Raw genomic sequence first — 23,504 nt, 5'->3', positions numbered from 1 at the left:
ACAATTTTAGTTAACTCTCCCTCTTCTAAGTTCATTCCTTTTTTGTCTCCATTACTCTCATTCTTTTATAATAAACCTCAATTTGACAAGGCCATCAAAGATTGGGAAAGATTTCAGTTCACAGCAAATCACCTTTTCCTTCAGTTTTCAAAGCTTTCTTTACATTTAAATGTAATCCTAAAGCACAAAAAGCGTGTAGGCAGTTTCATCATCAGTTTGTTGTGTGATCTCAGGCAAACGGGTGAGGCAATCACGCCTGAGCTTCTTCATTAATGAAACATAAATTATAATTACTCCTTGTAAGGTATTTGACACACCTTGTAATAAAAACATACACAGAGAGGATGATTTCATTTTGTGTCAGTTCCCAGCCTGCTTGTATTCACTGACACCCAACAGTAAGAATAATCACCTTCTTGGGGAAGATGTGGTGGTTTAAACAGCTAGGTAAAGAACAATGAGAAACTGTTTTACAATCCAGGCGTTTTTTTTCTTCCACTGAATTTACACAAAGCCTCGTTAAGATTTACGTTTCAGATTTAAAAATGTACTTTTTGAGAGTTATAGGCTGTTCAACCCCTGGGCATGGATCAATAATTAAAATTATTTGTGGTGTAAGACCAGCAGCTACTTCTGCTCTCAGTAATGAAGCTTAGATTAGGTATCTAGAGAGCCCTGACCCAACTTGACATAAAGCAGTTTCCCTTCACTGAAGTGTGACAGCAATTTGTAAGGTATTTCCACCCAGTTTGAACCCAAATTGATTGTTGTGCTTTGAAACAATCTGTAGCAATTCAATACAGCATTCAAGCAAGGGAGATGCAGCAGAATCCAGTGAGAACAATAAGAAAATGACAACAATCTTATATTTCAAGACCCACTTAGGTCTTCAGAAAATACTGTACATCGATACACATCAAAGGATTTTAAAAAGGAGCATAGAGATTTTGTTTGGTTTGTTTAAATTTACAGCTGCACAACCTGAGTATGGTACAATAACTTGACACTAAAAATCATGGATCTCTGAAAGGAAAGTTGTTTTTTTTTTCTTTAAAGTATATCACAGCCACCTTGAGACAAATTATGATTCCCCTCTGAGAAAATGCCTAAAAATCTTTATTGTGCTTTTAAAAAATCTGGAAGACTTGGGATATCGAAAGATGAGAACAGCTCACTCTTAGTGCCTTAAAAAAAGAGGCTGAAAAGAGAAAAATGGTATTTGTGGGAGCTGTTTCTTTTGAAAGATTACCCACAGGAGATACAACAAAAAAAAAAAGAAAAGAATAGTCAGAAGTGGCAAACATTCCAGGCTTTACCTGGCTCAGGCACTGGCCCCAGCAAATCCCCAGGGATTGTCTCCTATTAATCCAAGAGCCCGTGGCAAACAGGCCAGCAGAGTTTTCTCTCCAGGCTGTATTTCACACCTTCCTCCCAGCACATCCCTGGCACAGGAGCTTCCTGACATCGCTCCACAAACTCTGGAGCCAGTCAGATAACAGCAGCCCTGTTTGCTCACCTGGAGCCTCAGGTGTGAGCTGTGCCCTTTGGAAGTGTGGTGCCCTCTGGAAGCGCTGGGCAGAATGGGAAGGAGATCTTTCCCTGAAGGTGTGAACCCTGAGAAGGCAGCTGCTGTGCACAGTTCCAACCCTCACAGGAGGGAGTGAACATTTTCAGAGGATTCAGGAAAAGATGCTTCTACAAGAACAGGTCTTTAAAATAAAGAGCCCTGTCATTTCTGTGTCGCTATTTCAGCATTAATTACCAAAACTATACATACACACTTTTGGGCTATAGTGGAGTAACAGCAGCAATTAAGGTAAGTTTACAGAAATGTGAAAGTCAAACCAAAATATTTTACCTCCAAAGAAAACATTAACAAAGTGCTTTGTTCATCTTCCATGCTGATTCTCAATTTGGTGTTTTGTCTCCATTTTCACTTCAAAAGAAGTGTCGACAGTTTGGTTTTTATTCTGATCCAGAATGAAAGCAAAATTTCCAAACATTACTCTTTCTTTTGAAGCTGAGATAACAATTCCTTATCTCGTGCCAGCGGGAGGTGCAGGCTGGTCCCAGCACACACAGAGCACTTGTCCCAAGAGCAGTGGGGAATGTTCCCAGCCCCTGCAGGAATGATCCTGGTGACTGCCCCATCCCAGCTCACCTCTGGAGGGGTGCTCACTCTCTATTTGCTACCATCACATTTTATTGTACCTGATGGAGAGGAGAAAAGGATTGTCTGACAGATTTATTTCTTCCTTTAGTTGTACTTTATTCTCAGCTTGGGACATCTCTCTTCTCCCCACAGCAACCCTGGCTGGAGGCAAGTGAAAAACCCTGGCTCACGGAGCAGTGTGAGTGTGAGTGTGTAACACACCCCACACCCCCAGAGCCTTCCCAGAACACACACAGGGTTTCACAGCTGGCTCACCTCTGCCCATCCATGCCAGGGACAGCTTTATTCCTGATTTCAGAGAGCTGAGGCTGAGCCCAGCACATCACCCAGCTGGGAGCAGTGTCAGCACCAGGATCTGGCTGAACACACAGCCCAGCAGCTTCTGTCACACAGAGATTCACAAGCAAGGACAGCACAGCAGTGACCACTCAAGAATGTCAAAAATGCACACAAGAAGGAGGGAGGGGAAATGATGCTGAATGACCTCCAGAGAGTGAAACATTATGGAGAAACAGTAAAGAATAAAAGATGAAACTCCAGTTTCCTTTGAGAGAAGGCTCTGATCTATGCTCACCGTAACACAGCTGGAGCTGCAGCATGACACACGAGCACTTTGGGGGAAGTTAAATGTATTTGTCTCTCTTTAGATCCAATATCAGACACTTTCACTACAGTAAAACTGTAAAAGAGGAACATTTATCTGTGTTCCCTGCTGTCAAACCCGGTATACACACACTAAAACAACACACCTACAAAACTCTATCCCAACCAGACCAGCACAAAATCTTGTATTTAAAAGAACACTAGCAAAATATAGAGCTTGCTTAAAATTTCATTTATTTGTATTGTAAGCCAAGGGATTGTCTTCAACTGTCTTCTCAGAAATGCACTGCTCAGCCTCCTTGGGAGCTGTAACAATCAGTGCATTTGTCAAAGAAAAATCCACAAGCAATTCAGTGACAGAGAAAAGGGACATTTTTTACACACATACTCGTGCTGTGCGCACACACACACACTGAGCAGTTTCCAGTTTCCCCTGTAAGCAAAATGCTGCTGAGCTCTATCCATTATACCACTGGAAATAACTAAAACACAGGAGAGGAAGGGGAAATGAGGACATAAAGTCTTTGTAAGTATTTACACATCCCATTATTAAGATAAATGAAGGCTAATTAACATAGAATTAGCCACAAGTATGAAATACAAAATGAATTAAAAACTGGTTTCTAAGTAAGATGAATATTACAATCAACTACTGTTAAAAATAAAATATAACATGGTTTTGGAAGCTGTAGTGAAATATAAATTAATAATTCTAACAACAACAAAAAACAAAGTTACGTAATTGTTTTAAAACACTTTGGAGAGCTCAAATTATTGCTTTTTTCCTCAGAAAAAGCCCAGCAGGGGGGAACCTCCCCCATTCTTCCTGCCAGCTGATATTAAATTAACAAGAGTCTTCATGTTAAAGCAAGTACTTCATATATTTAATAGCTGTTGAGAACACAACTCAGTTCTTCCTAAACAAAATGCAGCACCTCCTGTGAACATAAAAAGCACTGCTTTAATCTCTTATCAGTTCATATGCAATAATGCCTTTGTTTTGTAATGAATTCCACTCCTTCATGTGAATGTGCCCGTAGTTGCAGGGTTCCGCTGAATCACAGCTCACACACCCACAGCCTCCCAAACTGCAGAGCCTCAGCACTGGGGTGCAACTGTCTGGGCATCCAGGCTGTGCTCTGCAGCTCTCTGTGCCTTGGAGACACCACGGAGATCAGGAATTCAGCCTGCCCAGCATGCAGCTCCACCAGCCTCCTTAGACCTGTGTCAGCTTTACCCTGACACTTGAAAATAAAGACCAAAAGCAAGCGAATACTTTAGACAAGCTCTCAGAATTGCTGGCCTAAAGGTTTACCTGTCATACATTATTTTAGACTTTTTAAATCAGCAGCTTTACCTTCTTTTCTCTGCCTTCTGGTTCTGAAATCTTCAATGCTCATTTGGGTTACACCTCAAACTTCTCTCAGTAGGCAGAAGTGTACCCTTGCTTAAAAACAGGCAACTGAAACTTCAGCTGAAATAGAAAATCCTAAGGCAAGTTGGAAAGGCTCAAGTTTAAATGACTTTCTGGGTCCCAGGCTTTCAATCACAACAGTCGAGCTGCCTCTGTCTTTCACATGCCAATTTACACTCCGGTGGCAAACACTGTGAGATAAGGGCTGCAGTCAGAACACTGTTTAACCCAACTGTGATTACGATTTGCAGCAGAGGTGCAAACAAGGTTTCTGTTCCTGTCACTCCTGTGAGGTCCTGCAGTTCTGCTGTCCCTTACTCCAAGCCCCCGTCCCAGCACTCCCCTGCTCAGCAGCCTGCAGCCCTGCTCTCAGCCAGGCTGTGCCACAGACACTCTCACACTCCAGGCCTTGGGAAAAGCTTGCTGGGACTCCATCCCGTGCTCAGGCTCCTATCTGGCAGCCTGGGATGGCACCAAGGTCATGTCTTCCCTCCTCTCAGGAACTGCCACACAAGGAGAGAGAAGTGTGTGAGATAAAAGGGAAGATAAAAACTCCTGGTGTTTTCATATGAAACCCTGACTGGATAGGGGAGAACGCCCAAAACTGCAATTCCTCAGAAATCCTATTTTAACTCTGGGAACATAACCTCTCCCTCATCCACAGTCCCCAAGCATTTCTCTCTAACAAATGTATGACACATGTACAGGATATTCCATCTGTGCCAGTTTTCCTTTCATTAGGGGAAGGCTCCATTATCTCACCCTGCCCACCCTGCTCCTACTTTGCCTGTTAGATACAAAAATGAGCAGTTCCAAGTAATGGCTGATGTTTTCTGCTCAACAGACTTGAAAAGTAACATCATTTTCTCTGCTGCTTCCTTGAAGCACTCCTACACACAGCCATGGGGCTTACACCTAGAAAATGCCCTCAGGGAGTCTGCTCTTGGATCACTGCTCTTCAGGAGTGAGTGTGCTCCTGGATAGCTGCTCTGCAGGAGTGTCCTCACTTCCAGTTCCCCAGGGAATGGTCCCAAGCACCTTTCAGCTACTGCAATTTAAATAAGCTCTTTGTGCTTATCACAAGATGATGATCATACCTTGGAAATTTAAGCTAAATGAAGTACTTTAATAAACATCAAAGCCATTTTGCATCCTCTTCCACTTTGAGGCTATTCATTTTGATCCCAGCATAAACGTCTCAATTTCCCCATCCCTGGAGGTGTCCAAGGCCAGGCTGGACAGGGCTGGAGTAACCTGGTCTAGTGGAAGGTGTCCCTGCCCATGGCAGGGTGTGGAACAAGATATCCATGATGGTCCCTTCCAAAACAAACCATTCTAGAATTCTGTGGTCCTGTGATCCCAGAAATGGAAGTGCCAGGCAGAAATGTATTTCCATGCAGGAGAGGGGAGGCAGGGGCAGCCCTGGCCACCTCCCAAGGCAGGGATGGAAAACTGGCAGTGGAATACTGCTGCTTCTGTGCAGGGAAGAGCACTTGAAGAGGAGGATGGATCAACAGTACCTGGGTTTGTACTCTTCACTGACAACAGTCCTGGACTGTGCCTAATGCAATTCACATTGCAGAGAGAATATCTTCTTAAACTGTAAGGGACTGGGGTGGCAGGCCACAACTGTATTCCACAAAGAAAGGATTCTCCTGCTGTTCTCAGCAACAATCTCAGTAGGCTTCTAGGATTTCCTGCTTTTTGTAATTTCAAGAGTTATTAGAAAATTGGAAAAGAAATATTTTAATTCTGAGTTTTGGTAGAAGAGTTCATATTCTTCATTTATATCCTTCATGAAATGGAGTACAAGACTTAAAACTTCTGTGTAAGAGAGCTACAGTTAGTATCTGTGGTTGGCCCCCAAGTACACAATGACACGATTTTCATACACCTTCTTCATTGTTTTCTCAATTTGCTTCAAAAATACTTGTGGAATTCTCCCACATAAAGTGTGCACTGTATCCAGAAACCTCGACTGCAGAGGGTAGTACAAGGACTGGAAGAGATTGTCTTCAAATGGAAACTAAGGAAAAGAAAAAAAAAAAGAATTTTAGTTTTCACTGGTTGTGAAGGGGCATTTTTTAAGTTTCTGTAAGAGAAAACTTTCCATAGGTAGGGAATGTCTTATCCCTCACCTGCTGAGTGTCACCAACACCCATCACTTCACATCCTGCCTGCCTGAGAGTGTGCATGAGGTAGGGAATGTCTTATCCCTCACCTGCTGAGTGTCACCAACCCCATCACTGCACATCCTCTCTGCCTGAGAGTGTGCATTGACAGGAATTTTATTAATGTCAGGATACTATAAGGAAACAGGAGTTTTGGCAAGCAGAGCTGTACACACACAACATCCCAACCCGTGCCTACGGACAAGATTCTGCTCTCTGTGCCTGGAGGTCTGAGGTGCTCAGGGAGGACAAGCTTTCCTGGGAATTTACGGACCAGAGCTGCAGCCCCAGCATGAGAAACTCCACTCCAGCTTTTTCTACCTTCAGTACTACAGAAAAGCAATTGATCAGCCTTCTTGATTACTATAACACAAAAGAAAAATGTTTAAACCACCTCAAACGCACGAGAAGCCAAAGCCACCATGTCCATTTGGTGTCAGGTGGGTTTTACACAAACACAACCACCCAGCCTGACGTCTGGCAGAGCAATGTGAGTGAAGGCAGCCTGGGGCACAGGGAGTGGTCTGTGGAGGCAGCACTTACATCCCGGATCACCTCGTAGAGGGCCCTGAAGGTGGGCTGCTTGTCGTCGTGGTAGACGCCTCTGTTGCCGTGCAGGATGGAGACCCCATCCTCCTCCGCCCCCCTGCAGTTGCTGCCGTACATGCAGTGGTCAGGCCGGTAGTTCCACTGGCAGGGGAACACGTACAGACACTCTGCCCACGCCAGCAGGGCACAGGGAAGGAGAGGAGACACGTCAGACAAGAGTCAGAACAAATCAAACCAGCCTGCGACCGATGATCGGGGAACGTTCGGTCACAGCTTTTGCAAGCATCCCCAAGAGAGACACCTCCTTCCCTCGTGGGTGACTGCACACCCCAGACAGGACAACACAAAATCTGGGACTGAACACAACCCAAGCTTCAGAAAGCTGCAGTGGAAGAGTCACAGCAGAGAGCACACAGCAGGTGGCACTGTCCAGCACCCTCTGCCAGAGGAAGGAGTCTCTGGAGTGACAGGAACGACTCGGGGAGCACACACAGCAGTGGGGTTATGAAAAATCCTGACTCCTCCCGAAGCCAGCAAGGCAAAACTTGCAGAGTACATCCAGTGTTTGCTGCTGAAGCTGTCACAGAAGCCATGACAATTTGTTACACAGCAGAGCATAAGGGGTGGTGTATTTTATCCAGAGCCCTCCAAAGAGTCATCATCCATTAATTTCACAGGTCTAGGTTATTTAGAGATGAGTCTAATTTCTCAAAAGGGCTCATAACTCCCTTTCTCCTGGTGATTTTTTTTAAACTCCAGGCACACAGTGCTTGCAATCTGCTTGTCATAAATCACTCCAGTCCCTGCAACCTTTCTGCCTTGGCCCTGGGGAACAATGAATGATGGCTGGTGCCAGCAGGGCATGGCAGAAGACTGAGGATTGAATTCTTCCCTTGGCCTTTCCCAGCTTCCCATGAAGCCTGCAGCTGGTCTCGTGAGGTTCTTGAAAAGCAGAAGAAAAACTTTCTGAACTTTTCTTCCCTTAAGGCCTCTCCAGCAGAGTTCTTCAGAAAGGGAGAGCAGTCTTTGGAGATGGGCAGAGGGAACAGAGCTCTCTGTGGTTTTAACTCACATCTACAAAAAGGCACCTGCAGCAGTTTTGGCCAATTCCCTCCCCAGCCACTCGTAACAACCCAGAGCTTAAGAGCCCAGAAAGTCCAGTTTTCTGTGCTAATGGTACCCAGTTCTTTCATCTTCTTTTCTTGAGCACTCTGATATTACACAATTCATAAAAAATTCTTTACCAGTTCTGAGGAAAGGACAGACTGTGGTGCAGAAGAGTCTCCACATGTAGCTTTCACAGAGAACACTCATCACAATATTGAAGGATTTTTGCAGCCTTTGTTTTTTTCCTGCACACTTCAGTGAACAGTTTGTGTCTGACTTCACAACTAATCAGGCTCCATATTTTTGTTTCTCCAGGAGACCATGCTCCCATAACATTTGTTTCATTTTGGAAATGAATTCCCACTCTATATTTCCCTGGGACTGGGGGTAATCTATGTGACACTGAAGTTTGACATCTGTCTGCAGTAAACAGATATTTGCTTTTTGCTTTGCTTCTCCTCACCCCAGCAGTTTGCCTGGATTTGGGTATATCCAATTACCTACCCTGTGACTCCTCAGAGAAAAAGAAAAGGGAGCAGAATAAATAAAGATAATTCCAAACCTGGTTTATTCTTAAGGTGACAAGGTCACATAGGAAACCAGGAGAAGCAAGCAGTAGGGATGGATACTCAGCATCCATTTAGAAGCATGAAATGAGGTTCTCAGCTTCTCTGGGAAGTCTGTGCTATGCTCCAGTGTTTAAATCCCTGCATTTCCCACCAGCAGGACATCAATGACATCATCTGGTGCCTGCTGAGGCCGGGTCACTCAGCTCACAGGCTGGAAGCTGCTTTAGATGAGATATTTCAATGGCTGTGTCCACTTTCTTTCTATATTACCTTTGTTACTGATTTGCATAATTATCACAAGTCAGCTGAATTTCAGAAAAACAGGGCTTAACTTTGCAGAAAGTTTGGCATTTCCACATTCAGATAAATATCTGAAACAAAAACATTTTTTGCAGCTACACCCTGGTCCAGTGACACCCTGGAGCACACACACGACATGAACTTCACCCCTTCACTTCATCATTACTTTTACACCTCATTATTTCTCAAATCTCCAGAAATGGAACCAAGTCCAAGCCTCATTACCTGCAGCAATGTCAGAAATATTTTCATAGGTTACAAATCCTTTGAGGATGCAGTTACACAATAACTCCATACCAGAGTATTTATGCGTATTATAAACAACAAATATCAGTTAAAAAAAAATCAAGCTCAAGATATTTTCTCAACACAGACAATGAAGACTCCAAGAATTATTCCTTACCTGGGTTGAAGTAAAAAATGATATTTAGCAAATCCTGGTCTCCCCACGTGATGTAATTTTTGTACTTTTGGTACAATGGATATAACATTTCCTCCCAAGTCAAGCCACCTGGTATCAAACTGTTCTGCAGGGCAGGAAAACAGAAGCAAGGGGTTAATGTCATGGTCAGTGCTGGGGTATCTGATCCAGAGTGGGCACACAAAAATCTCTAAGCTCTGCTAAGCCATGTTGGACACACAGGTGAAAAATCAAAAACTGCCAGGAAACATTGGACCTGGACTGGGCTGTAACAGCAGAACTCACTGTGTTTATCTAAACAGGAAAACAAAGTCTCCTGGGCCCAGCTCTGATGTCAGCTCCTGCTATTCACAATCTTCCTATTCCAAGTAACAGGAGGCAAAAAAAGTGAAAAATGCAGGGACAAGGTGAAAACCAAAGTATAAAAGCAAGGAAAATTACAGACTAAAGATCATCTTCCCTGGGAATTACGGTAGTAAGAGCAATGTTTGGGGTTTTTTTCTCCAGCTGTTCCTGTAACAATGTGGGAAACCCCTGGCATTGCCTGAGGAGCCCCTTGGGGCAAGCAAAGTTTTGGTGATTACAGAATACGTGCTCAGTGACACGGATCTGTCAGATCTGTTGTGAAAATGTTCACGTTTCACGTTGTGAAAATGTTCCCTTCTCACTTACACCAGTTCCCAGAGTCACTTACCTGCAGCAGGATGCAAAAGCCTATTCACAACAGATGCAAAAATCACCAATTTCTCTGGATATTCACATCAAACTTTCCAATTTTAAAATTGGAAACTTGCACTGAAGATCCTTGAGTCTGTTCTTTCATGCATCTTTTCAGGGAAATGTAAGAAGCTGGGGAAGCCATTTTTAACACTGCTACCAGACTGCTTCAGCTGCAAGCTCTCACTGCTCCAGCCTTGAGGAAGTTTCATTTAATTTCACAACCACATTCACACACCAAGCATCCAATTACACATATTCCACATTTCTCCGATTCTCCGCATCACGAACTTCATTCCGTTTTACACTGAGCTTTCCAAGCTGTGAAAACACACCAATCCTGAGCTTCTGCAACAGCTGCACGTGCTCTCACCTTGAAGTGGGCGCTGCGGATGCGCGTCAGGTTCATCAGCATCACGCCGGAGTTGAGGCCGGTGCTGCCGTAGAAGGGGTGCCGGGCGAAGCGGCTGTACCAGCCGATCTTGGGGATCTCGTGCTCGGGGGCCATGGCAGCCAGCTGCGTGGAGTTGAACTCCCTCAGGAGGTGCCAGATGTCATCGATGGGCCTCAGGAACAGCACGTCGGTGTCCACGTAAAGCAGGGAATCCACGTCCTTTAAAATCACCTTTGGGATGGGAAACGAATCGGAGAGGCGGCAAACGCAAAGATTATTGGCAAAGGGGATTTCTGCTTTAAACTGGTAATTTGGAAGAGGTTATTGGTTTATCAGGTAAATGTAATTACACAGAGGAACTACAGTTATCGGATTATTGGCTCGTTGTTTGCTGTGGGTATTTTTTGAACTGCACAATAAAGCAGCTACCAGAGCACTGAGGTTGGATTAACCTTCTTATGAAGCAGCAATTCACCAAAAATACCTGCAAGGACTACTTAGTGCCTGTTCAGAAATTACATCTAAATAAAATGTATTTACAGAGCTTTTTTCAACATCTCCACTAGCAGAAAGGGTAACCCAGGTAACCCAGGAGACCAGACTATTTAGACTTACCTTCATATATAATTAATATATACAACTGCTTCACATTAACTAAGACAACCCCATTGATCATCAACATATGTGCATCCCTCTGAAGAACAAAATTTGGTCGTTAAACAGAAATGTCACATTAAAATATACCGGGTTGTATTCTGAGCTCTGTTAGCAGATTCTGTATGAGGAAAAACCACAATAAAGTTGGCCAGGCCAGAAGGGTGTAACTGCAGATTAGAGCCAGGATATTTCAACAGTTCCTGCTGACCATGTTCCCCCTTGTGGCTGCCCAAATCCTTACACACTCCTTCATAATCTCCATGGTGGGACAAATGACCTGGTGCTTCAAGTCTTTGTAAAGTAATAAAGATCATTACCTACAGCTGACCACCAGTTCCAACTGCATTTTCATTGCACGTCTTCATTATTTGCTAAAGTTGTCCAAAATTTCCTGAAATACTGAAATTTTCTTACTTTGGTCTAGCCAAAACCCCTATTTACTTCTCTCTCTTTCTTCAAAAAGCAAACCCAAAAGGTTTTGGATTTTCACCATATGGAACACAACAATCACTCTCTCATCCAACAGCAATGCCATTAATGGCAAACTCTCCTATTTATGCAGGTTAAAAGCAATTCTGCCAAAGAAATTGGGTTTTACATAAATTCTAATGTATTGTGACTGAGGATTACATGTGAAATAAGAGTGAAACACATTAGGATTGATGGGTGAAAAAGTGGGTGAAAAATATCACCTCTAAGCATGCTCAACAGGAATCCACTAAGATGCCAAATCCCTGAGTAAAGACTTAAATGAGATTTTTCACCTGACTCAACACATTGGGATTCAGACTGACATTTAGTCACGTTTAACAAATCCCTGACCTGTATTTCTGACAGGATAACTACATGTTCTTCCTACAGCACAGGGCAGGCAGGAGAAGGAACTGTCTCTGCATTTTAAACAAAAGTTAGGTGTACAACAAACTCTAAGTAAACACATTCAACACAGTCCAGATCTCTCTGCTGGATGGAAGATTATAACAATACAGCATTTTCCCACAAAAACCCCACAAACCACCACGTGGAGGTATCTGTAAGTAAATGACAAAAATTGCACAGTAATACACTAGGAGCTCAGAGTAAATATTTGCAGATGTTAAGTATCCTCAAGTCCAGTATTAAAAAACCAAACCAATAAAAAAGACAGATACTGTAAGAATAAATCAATAGAAGAAAGACAGTTTGAAAAGAAAAAAGGATTTCAGTTTAATGATATCCTGGGTATTGTGTATTAATTATTCTGCAGCATCTAGGAGTCCTGATTTTTAGGGACCTGCTACACGGAGCACATAGAAACAAAATGCATTAGAAAAAGAAAAATCATCCCCCAATTTAGTCTGGGACAGACTGAATTCCAGAGGTTCCAGAGGTAACATTGGAATACAAGCAGAGCAGACTTTGCCTGTGGATCCACAGCACACTGCAGACCATGTAAGATTTTTTTCTAAGGGGGCCTTGGTAAAATGGCAATTTGAGGCATTTTCCAGCAGGAAAAACTTACCCCAGTTCAGGGAGAAGTTTAACAGTTACCTACAGACCCTCCTCATCCCTCCCAGGCATAAGTGACAGCCTGGCCACTGCTTCTTCCAGCAGAAAAACTTTCTTTCAGCAGCTTTCAAGACACAAATAAATCTAAATCTGTGGAAGTCCGTGGATTTTGTAACTTTCCTACAGATTCAAGCAGATACTGCAGTTCTCTGTGCAGTGCCTACCAGCACCTGACCCCACCTTGCACTCCTCCTCTCAGGATTCACCTGCTCTCCTTTCTGATGGTTAAAGATTCCTCCTCCTGTGTCCAAGGTGTTGCCCTGCAATGACACCCAAGGGGCTAAAAAAAGAGCTGTGCTACCTCCTTTAAGCCCTTCCCACTTTCACATGTTGAGTGTTAAGACTCCTTCAAAAGCTGCAGATGTCGCTTTGAATGGCTCCCATCTCTCTGGCTGTGCCTTGGGTAGGGGGGATTTAATTTCACCCACTGCAGCTGTGGGAGTTCCTCAGAGAGCAGGAACTTGCAGTGCAGGTTAAAAGTGACACACAGTGACCAGAGCAGGAGCTTTGCCAGGCTGTGTCTGGAGGTCTGAGCTCACACAAACCATGCAGACACACCTGACAGCCTGGGATTTTGGAAAGGGATGGCCAGAAATACAGCCTGCTCTGCTTGTCTCCCCCTTGCTCTGCAGGCACTTACACATCTTGAAAGTGTGATACTTCTTTTCTTCTTCTTTTTTTTTTTTTTTTTGCAGCTATATAGAGTATTCTTAGTAAATCTGTCAAAAAGTTCTGCATAGAACTGGCTATATTTAGCCTGGCACTTCACTTAAATACTCAATTATCTGTAATTTGATTTCACAACTTCTGTCTCCATAGATTCTCCCTGTGTTAGCAAGGTTGGCAAAGAATAACCCACTCCTGAGTAAACACACGCTGGTGTACTGTGAAGCTGGGCTACCTAAGGGTTTGTGGGGGCTCATGTGGCAGCTCAGCACAGCTTTATCCAAAATTAGGGACAACTCACTTAGCTTAATGCTAGAGTAACAGTGCCACAAAATCGAGTTACTAAACCTCATTGTAGGAAGAGATTAACTCAAGTTACAGCAGAGACTTTTGTCTAGATAAGGCCCTGGCATCTATTCCCACTGGGCTGGATACTTGAGCATCCCTCAAGAGGAAAGCTGTAACACAGGGATATTGCTAATCTATCTTAAAAGCTCTTAAGTAGATTAAGTGTTTTGAGAAGGGCTCTAAACGTTCATCCAAAAATCATCCAAAAATCCCTTAGGCATTTCAGGATACTTTAGCTGATTGTTTTGGTAGCTCCAGGAGAGCAGCTGCAGCCAGCCCTGAGGGACCAACATCCCTGGGACCAGAGGATGCTCCTCACCTGCTGCCTTAACACCCATGGCAGGAGCACAAACCAGTTCCCAGTGACTGCTGAGAGCACTGCCCTCCTAGTTTAATGTTAAAGTTTCACTCTGTGCTTACAAAAAGTTGTACATCTTCCTCCTTGTGTCTCTACAAATGCCCTGGATGGTTTTGTTGCAGCAAAGTGCAGCAGGAGACTGACTTGTGAGATTACACAGAGACTCCACCTAAGTGGCAAATGTGATCAGATGTCTCAGAATTCCTCTGAAAAATGCAGGATGCTGTACAGTCTTCCTGAATATTTCAGCATCCTGGGCAGAGCCAGCAAGTTGGGAATGTGCACTTCAACCTGCTGCCCAGGACAGAGCAGTTCAGTACTGCACACTGCAGGGTCACATCCCACAGCTCTGCTTTCACCACTGGAAGGTTCTTACCCAATTTTCCCTGAACACATTCCTCAGACCCTCCTGCTCACTTTCACATGCCTGCTGGTGCTGCAGAGGAGATTTCTTTGGCAGGAAAGGCACTTGTGAATCAAAGACTCGCATTCCACTCGGGCTTAGCATTATCAGGAGCAAGACAATTTGCACAACTGAGAGCTAAGCAGCTGATAACCACTGCTCTCCTGGGGTCCTCCCTAAATCCGGGCACATTTCATGCTGCTGCAGGGAAAAGTGCTCAGTACAGAGAAAGATGAAAAAAAACCCAAACTGATATTCTGCTGGTATTTATTAAAAATAAAACTAGTTCTCTAAACAGTGAACTAGTGAACACTTGGAACTCTCTGCTCTCACTGTGTGCTGATGGTTCAAGTGGGATAGCAGAACCCAGTTATCAAACACCAGAAAACCAAATTAACGGCTGGAATTACCCAGACACAGCCTAAGGTTGTGCCAGCCTGTGAACTCGAGCACCAAACCTTGAGGGTCCCCCAGGACATTTGGCACCTCAGCTATGATGACAGCTTGTTTATTATACCCACATCAACTCCTCCTGGACAGCCCCTCCTACTCACAGCCATAAACCTCAGCCTGACCACACACAGCATTTTGCAACTGCCCCTAGAGAACAAACATCTACAGCTGCCCCCTCATTCTGCTAACACAACAAGCAACAGTCTAATACTCCTTAAAAGAAATTACTGGAGAACTTCAGCAACGTGAAGAGTTGGACAAAAAGGAATCAGTAAAAGCACTGCCCAGTCTGAAGGAATGAATGCATAACCCCTTTCTGTCATCAGAACAGTGAAGAGAAATAAAAGTTAAGTCATTCCTATGATTAGTCTCCCAAAATGACAGAAAGCATCCCAGAAGAACAGAGATTTCTGTCTACCCAGGACATCCTGACCCTGTATGGAACAAACTCACGCTTAGGGATTATCTTCCAGGTGATACAAATATTTACTCAGGGGAGAGAGGATCCCTGCTGCAGTTGGAGCTGCTTGAGCCCATCTGGCCTTTGTGCTGTTGATAGTCCACCCCTAAATGGCAGATCAGCAGAACTGCTGACAGCACATATTTTCTCACATATGTATTCACAGGCTACGTATCTGGACATGCAGCTGTCTCTGACTGCTTCCATCTGAGAGGGGAAAGATTTCTTTGTCCCCCCTCCACTTCTCCTAAGACAGCAGTGAAGAAACCTGGATCATGTGAACAGCTTGTCACTTCACTGGAGTCACCCCAATCAGCAGCAACCCACGAGGAATTCTTGATAGATGTTCTCAGTTCCACAGAAATTGCTTTATGCAAACGTTCTTTCAACTTCTGATATGCAAAATGGGTATCAACACTTCCCTTCTCTCCAAGTTTACAACACTGGGTATAATACAACTTTTCAGTGGACTTGAAGAGTCCAGGATAGACCAAGCTCTTGCATGAAATCCAACTTCAAACACACTGGAATTATTACCTTAAGGGCAATTCTGAGAGTCTTGTAAAAAAGAAGTCAAACTCAAGGAAAAGGGAACACTGAGAGCATCAGTTTAAGGGCTACCATATGGAAAGGAAGACGGTGGGTAAAGAGGGCATGTTGTAAAGAAGGTTATTTACAAAAGGCATGCAGCATCTACCCCAAAAGATCTGCCCTGAGAGAGCTCTCACACTCTCTCTGGAGTCTGGAGAGCCCGAGAGGCTCATGGAACCAGAGACAAATCAGAAACACACATCCTTTGTTAGCCAGGAAAAAGCCACGCTGGATTTCTGTGCTGTTTTTTTAACAGCGCCTTGAAGCACAGACTAAAATTATCTTTAAGCAGATGTTTTAGCCTGAAAATGGTTTTAATATTACACCAGCAAAGCTTCCTTTCCTGGAATTAACCTTTTCCTGAAGCAACCTACTCAGAAATCCAGGTGCCTTACCGGAAGAAACAGGCGCTGGGCAGCACATGGTTTGAATAACTTTTTCCATTCCTGAGCATTTCCTACTGAGAAGGTTATTGGGTAAATGTTGGACTCAAACTTCTTTCTGTATGAGGAAGGCCACTCCTTTAACTGAAAGACACGGTGGGAGGAAATCAGACATTACACGTTGTGGAGCTTTTGTAAAAAACGCATGCATAAGGAATTTGTATGTACAGTAAGCAACGTGCTCAGCTGCTACTTGTTGATGTTAATGTAACTTTCTCAGAGATTTACAACTAATTATTTATTTATTTGCCAAATGACATAGAAACTCACCTTTGTCTCAAATTCAGGCTTAAGGGAATCCTCTGCAAAGATGTGGAAGCAGAGCCTCCTGCTGCTGAAGAGAACTGCTGATTTCAGCATGATCAGCGTCTCCTCCAGCCGGTCCCCACATGCCACCACTGCCAGATGCATGCACTGCAAGGACGAGGGCTCCTTTGGGTGTTTCTGCTCCCCAGCCTTCCTGAAAATTCAGGGACAGGCACATAAAAATGACTGAGGTAGACATGAAGAGAATCGCTCACTAACAGACATCAGGCTTGTTTTTTTTTTTCCTTCATCATTTTACAAGGGATCAGGAGGTCTTTTTTCTGGTTAGATATTTACAGAACAAGCAAATAGCATGGTAATTTCTGCCCATGGTACAGATCAACAGTGTTACAATTCTAACATAAACAAAAAGGCTATTTTCTGTTATTCCTACATATCTGGGTCTGCAAAAATCACTGCACTACAGACACAGATGAAGCCAATTTCACAGCATCTCCAACCAGACACCACCTTGCTCTGTGCAAATGACAGCTCTTTCCCCAGCCCAGAGGTCACCAAGCCAGAGCAGAGTTACAACTACCCAGCCAACTTTCTAACACAATGCAGATCACACAGCTGCATCCAGCAACTTCATTTCCAAGCCCATAATGGCTAGCCTGGAAGAAGACATCCATACTTTTAAAAAAAACCCCACTGCATCCGTATGTAAATTGTTCTAACAGTTAATTAATTTTCTATTAAAGATGTATGCCTTAATTGTGGCCTGAAGGCACTGGCAGAGTTTCAAAGGACTGCTCTCCATTTCACCCCATGGAATCCATGAGATTTTGCTAAAATAGAGATTTTTGAAAACAAATATAGTCACATATCCCAGCTGAATCAGATGATATTCCAAGGGCCAAACTGTGGGATTTTCACTCAGCACCCACCTGTGTGGGCTTTAAATGCATTTCACCCAGATATAGGGAACAGTAAGAGGCACAATGAAGCTTCCTGCTAGCCAGAAAAATCAGGTTCTCCTGGGGAGCTGAAGACCTTTTGAAAGCAGTCTTTTGGTTCTGTGTTTAGTGTGGAGGTAAAAATTGCATCCTCCAGGAATGTTTGCACCATGGTGTATCCACATTCCATAAAGATGGCACTTAGCCTCCATCACACAGGATGGAGCTGACCAAGCAACTAAATGCCAGGCACAGTAATCATTCCTGGAGAGTTCAAAAGGCAAATCATAGATCACTGCCTGCTCTGGACACATCTCCGAGCAGAGCACATCAATCCCAGCCCTGCTCAGAACACACAATTACACACGCACAATTAATCACGCAGTTAATGCCACAAACAGAAGTTCTAAATAAAGATAAAAATGACAGTTTTAAGCTGTTATTATTTTTTCCAGACGTTGAAGTGCTGCAGAGACCTTCTTCTTCTGTAGAAGCATTCCACCCTTCAGAGAAACCCACCTCTGTGTAAAGGAACACCAGGCACTGGCACTTCACTGACTGTACAAAGCAACACGTTTCATTAAGGGTTTAAAATCTTCTGCTATAGTCCTAATTAACCCCCAATTTCATCAGTGTATAAATAATGGAATATTACATCTATGTGAAGTGGTATTTACTTTGCAACCGATTAGTGTAAAAATTGCTGAATTATTGAAGTGAATAATTAGCTGCTCACACAGATCACCTTTCCCCCCTTCTCTCCATCTGTGTAATGTTTCCCCTTAATTGAGTCTCTAAATCAAGCCATGCACAGGCTGGGAGCTGCTTTGATGTAGTTTCTGGCAATGGAATTCACCAGGAGAGGGACTAAACCCTGCACTTTTATTGCAACATTTCAAAACCCCACAGCAAAGCACTCGGCTTTCCTGGGCAGTTTTAGCCCCAGCGAGCTCTGCATTATGCAGCTGGTTTGCAGTGAAAAATCCAGTGTGTGCAGACAACACTTCCAAAGGACAGACTCAGCAGAAGCAATCCCTGGTAAAAGCAGAATGCCTGCAAAGCCCATGGGTGTAGGGATAACAACAGACATCCAACACAGACATCCTGGAGGAGAAAGCTGAGCCTTGGAGGTGAGGAATTTCCAACATTGCCAGGGTTCAGGAGCCTGGAGTGGCCTGAATTGGAATAAAAATCCCAGATAAAGGAGCTATTTGAACTACATCAGTCATAGTCTGGCACTCTGAGGGCAATAATCAGTGAGAGAAGCAGCAATGAGATACAGAAGAACTCTGGGACACCACGTTTTGCATCTTCTTTGTAAGTACATAAAGAAACATAGAGGGCAGTGAAAACAAAGGTGAGCTGCAATAGGAGATAAAACAGTGCCACAGCAGGATGCATATGACTGCAATTTTAACTTAGCCTTCAAAAAATAACAATTATCCAGAAGCCTGAGTAGGGGCAGGTGTAGAAGAAGCAAAGTCTAAGTGCCTGGAAGGCAAACAAGCAGATCATGACAAAGTTCCCAGCTCCCCTGCCCTGCCCATGCAGGCACCCCACAAAGGGCAAGGAGAATGGAAAGGACAACCTGGATGGAAGGACATCCCTTAAAGACGTGCAGGACACAGCCAAGTTGTCCCACCTGTAAAATGGGAATAGTTGTTACAGCTCTAAGAATTTTCCACCTCAAGAGACTCCCAAGACATTAAAAAGCTCAAAGATCCACAGAGTAATGCAATTATTATCATCAGCCAATTCTTCCTAATATTTACATTCATGCCTTTATAGTTCAACTTGTCTGCTATGAACAGTCTGTAGTTGGATTTTATAACCTAAATTAAATGTTTAAGCACACTGAAAGCAACGCAGAGACCTGGGTCCTACAGTCTAATATGTTTGACAAGAACAAATACACAAACTAAGATTAAACACTCCAGAAAGCATCACAAAATACTTGTAGAACACATCCCCACAGAGTGGCTGAAGACTGAACTCGATAAGATGGAGCACAATAAAATGTTTACAGCATTTACAGACCTTCCAACAATACAGAGCAACTCCCATCCAGTTGCTCACTCATTTTTTATTTACTGAATACAATTTCTTCAGAAAGGCACTGACACAGCAGGAGCAGGCTGAGTGCTCAAGCACAACAGTGTGCATTCCTAGGTCTTAAAGTTTAGATTACATGTAATTTTCTTATTAGTCACAGTCAAAGTGTCTCAAACATAATTAACCCAAAACCTGTCTAAATCAATCCAAATCCATTCAAAATAATGCATTTCCACCTCATTACAGAGCCTGCTAATCTATTCAAGCCTTTAAATTTATTCCTGAAAGATAATGCATGCAGATGCTTCCAAAATGCAATATAGCTGCTGATTTTTGAAACCTTCTTCCCATTATGATATCATTTATTTTTGCAGCACAAACAAGGGTAGATTTAGGCATTGTATCAAAACTGGTGATTCACTGAACAGGCTCCTTCCCTACAGCCACCCCTGAGTCAACGTCCCAACAACAGCTCCATGATGTGAAACACATTTTCTTGCACACTTTGAAACACAGATTTTTTTAATCAACCTTTCTCACTTTGCAGCAGTTGCACAAAACCAACTGGAGCTGCTGTCAATCCAAGAATGGTTGAAGTTTCAACCTTCTCCTACCACTGAGAGGAAGGGAAAAAAGCCACTGAAAACCAGAATGGATGTTTCTCTCTTCTTTTATGAAGTGGGTTCTTTATGAAACAAGAATGAAATACTTGGGGTTTCAGCATGTTATTATCAAACTCAAGCCAAACTTGCATCTGTGTGCACACAAGCTGCACAGAAATTAAAAAAGTATCCTGACAGGCTGCCATGCAAGGGATGTTTTGCATTGGAAAAGTTATTTTCAGGGAACTAAATGTGCTGGTGAAGGTTCACTTCCCCTGCCTTGCCAGGCTGGTTTAAGAGAGATCATGGTCACATCTGCCCTTCAAATGTAAAACAATCCTCCTTCTTTTTGATACATTGCACACATGCGTTTGCTACGTATTTAAAATTCTTCATATAAGAAAGTCTTACCAAAAGCATAGGACTTGCTACTTCCAGCAGGAATGAGCAGTAAAACCACCACAAAAAATGAAGCTTTCAAAGCTAACCAGAAACTTACCTAGATCTGTCCAAATTATCTAATGACCAAAGCAGGACACATGAAATTGCAAGTATCTGTGAAGCACCAGCCAGCTAATGACATGTGCCTACATTAACCTTTATGTATAGCTTCTTTTGTTAAAAGAATTCTGCACTTCTTAAAACCCGATGTCTTCTGATATTATGGGACAAAAGAGAGCAATATTACAAATCCCAGTCAAAATACAACTCATCTTCCCTGCACGATGCTGAGTCTCATGAAGCAAACACAAGTCCTAAGTTACACCTTTGTTTCTGAGCTGAGCTCAAAACTTGCATCCTCTGACAAAGCAACTTGACAAAACTGAATTTAAATGTTTTACATTCAAGTTCTGTCCATCAATTCTGCAGTCTCATGCAAGCATGTACACTGTGGTCACCTCACAAGATCCTACAGTCCTACTCAGATTTATTATTAGCCTGAATGAATCAGTTAGATAAAGTGGGATCTCTTGCATCAAATAAAATAATAATGGTTTTTTGTTCATAAGGAGGAACTAAAATGATAATCATGGCCTGTTCCTTACAATCCAAATTCAAACCCCCACAGTGCTTTCAGTTTAGCTTGGATCAGGCTTTCTAAACCCAGGAGATCCCACCACTTGATGCCTTTCCAACAAGGCAAGCATCACCTCCACTTCAAACCACTTATGTCACACCCTCCCCACAAAAATTCTTTTATTATGGATACCCTCACCTGAATAAATTTCAGTAGTAACAAATATAACACAGAAGCTTTCAGCAAATGGCTGAACAGGACCTACAGAATTGTGCTTCTCAGTTATACAAACTCCTGCTGGGGCCAGTGGTGCAGGATGACGAGGGAAAAAACAACCACCAAGCCCCACAAACAAAATTCTGAAGAAAATGCATACTTTGAATACTAAATTCCCTTTTTTTTTATGTTGTGTTGCAGACCTTGTAAAAAGGACTTGCAAAGTCAACAAATAATCAAAAAGTTAGATAATGTCAAATTGTGAAACATGAAGATGCCACTGCAAAGCGCTTTGAAGCGGAATGGTTGTTTACTCTCTCTGGCAGTTCCACACTTTCCGGGCTCCTTCCTTCAGTGTTCTTCTTGATTTCCATGATAATCACAGAGATATGCCTTAAAGAAAAATGACTTCAGGAGGTACAGTTGCTAGTGGAAATAATCCTGCTTTAATACCGGCATTTAAATTCTGTCCGTGGCCCACTCTCAGCCCCAGAAAACATCTCCTGCATTCAGTGGGGTAACAATGCTGGGAGAAACCAACTGCTTTAATAAGTTAAGGAGCAAGAGCTCAAGAAACGGAAATAGTCTTTCATTCAGAACATCTCTGTGAAATCATGAATCAGACACACAAAGACATACCAAGTTAATTAGATATATGAGGTCACACTGACCATAATATAATTGGAATGCAAAGGGGAAAACAAGTCCTCCACCCACTGAAAGCTGCCCTTTCTCAACTAATTAGTTTTTCTTAAAAATACCCTGCTGTAAGGTGCTGGGACAGGAAACACACCACGATTTAAAACACCTTTAAAGTTCTGCTGAGTTAATTTACATATAAAAAACCACTCCAAACAAAAAGCTCGAAAGCTTAAAACCTGGCAGCGCTCCGCAGTTCGGAACCCAGCGGCAGCACAGGGCAGTGAGAACCCGCATTCCCTTTGCCGTGGCAAACCCGCGGGGCGCAGCTCCCGGGGTGACAGCAGCGCTCCGTGCAGCAGCGAGCAGCACACCCTGCCCCAGCTCCGAAACAAGGCCAGCACAGGGAAAAGCCGCAATTCCAGAAGCTGCTCCCGCACAGGAGGGAACCCCCGCTCGGGCACGGGGAAAACCTTCCGTGGCACCGCCGCCAACCGCGCTGCCAGGGGAAAGGCGCAGGGGAAGTTTGTACCTGCGAACCTCAGCAGTTCGCACAAGCGCCTTCCAGCGCCGATCCCTACGGGGGAAGCACATCTGGGAGAGGGAAGCGCCCGACGCACCAAAGCGGCACCGCCGAGGGGACCCGCGGGGCTGGGCACGGGCACGGCGGCCGGGCATTCCCGAGGGCAGGGGCCGGGGCACGGAGCCGCCCCCGTTACCTGGCGCTGGCGCTGCCGCCGCCCGCGGGGCTCCTCCTCGGGGACGTGGCCGCACGGCCCGGCCCGAGCGGCGCGGGGCGGGGCGGGCCGGCCGCGCCTACCGTACTGCCTGGAGTAGCGGCCCGGCCCCGGCACGGACCGGGCACGGCGGAACGTGCCACGGGCTGGGTGTTGCTAACGCGGGCACCGACCGCCGCTACACGGAGGTTTCACGGTACTTTCGCGGGTGCTTTGGTGTCAAGGGTGGGCAGTGCTGGGAGTGTGAGTGTGATCAGGAGAAAAAGGGGAAGCTCGTCTCGACAGTGCTAACGGGGAAAGCGAGCCTCCTCCGCCTGGCTGGCCCTGTTTATCATGCGCACTCCTCATTCCGTCTGCACCGAGGGCAGGTAGAAGAGAAGGGGCAATGCTTGCAGAAGGAACTCACTCGCTTGCTCACTCACTTGTGGGTGGCTTTGTCCCCGTGTGAGCCATCCCAGCCTAGTCTGCTGTGGGACACCAGCAGAAATCACAGCACTGTATTTCACAGAGGTAAATCCTGCTTGGGGTCATAATCTGATTTACGACCTTGAAATGTACAGAGTGACAGAAATACGAGGACTCTTGCTGCCCCGTGGAGCTGGAGTACAAAGAACGGAGACACCAAAGAGGAGAGAAGTGCAAGTGGAGCCTCGCAAGTTCAGAACTGGAGGAGCCTCGCGTCCCTCCTGG

The 23,504-nt window shown here is 44.2% G+C and overlaps 1 protein-coding gene across 3 annotated transcripts; it reads right to left on the bottom strand.

The window, feature by feature from the left end:
- Positions 1 to 1,335: 1,335 nt before the first annotated feature.
- Positions 1,336 to 22,833, bottom strand: GXYLT2 (glucoside xylosyltransferase 2). 3 transcript variants are annotated; one of them, XM_039695329.1, is made up of 7 exons: positions 22,797 to 22,833; positions 16,616 to 16,805; positions 16,298 to 16,429; positions 10,398 to 10,649; positions 9,290 to 9,413; positions 6,905 to 7,077; positions 1,336 to 6,216 (listed from the first exon to the last, which is right to left on the bottom strand). In XM_039695329.1, the coding sequence occupies exons 2-7, from the start codon at positions 16,754 to 16,756 to the stop codon at positions 6,034 to 6,036; spliced, it is 1,005 nt and encodes a 334-aa protein (XP_039551263.1). In that variant the 5' UTR covers positions 16,757 to 16,805; positions 22,797 to 22,833; the 3' UTR covers positions 1,336 to 6,033. The 3 variants fall into 3 exon arrangements, with proteins under 3 accessions (XP_039551263.1, XP_039551262.1, XP_039551264.1); XM_039695328.1 differs by lacking the exon at positions 22,797 to 22,833 and adding an exon at positions 22,610 to 22,756; XM_039695330.1 differs by lacking the exons at positions 1,336 to 6,216; positions 6,905 to 7,077; positions 22,797 to 22,833 and adding exons at positions 7,117 to 8,957; positions 22,610 to 22,756.
- Positions 22,834 to 23,504: the final 671 nt, after the last annotated feature.

This window comes from Passer montanus, unplaced genomic scaffold, assembly GCF_014805655.1.
Source record: "Passer montanus isolate IOZ18808 unplaced genomic scaffold, ASM1480565v1 scaffold9, whole genome shotgun sequence".
Taxonomy (NCBI): Eukaryota; Metazoa; Chordata; class Aves; order Passeriformes; family Passeridae; genus Passer; species Passer montanus.
The sequence above is the reverse complement of the archived record's forward strand: the minus strand, read 5'-3'. Positions and strand labels throughout refer to the sequence as shown.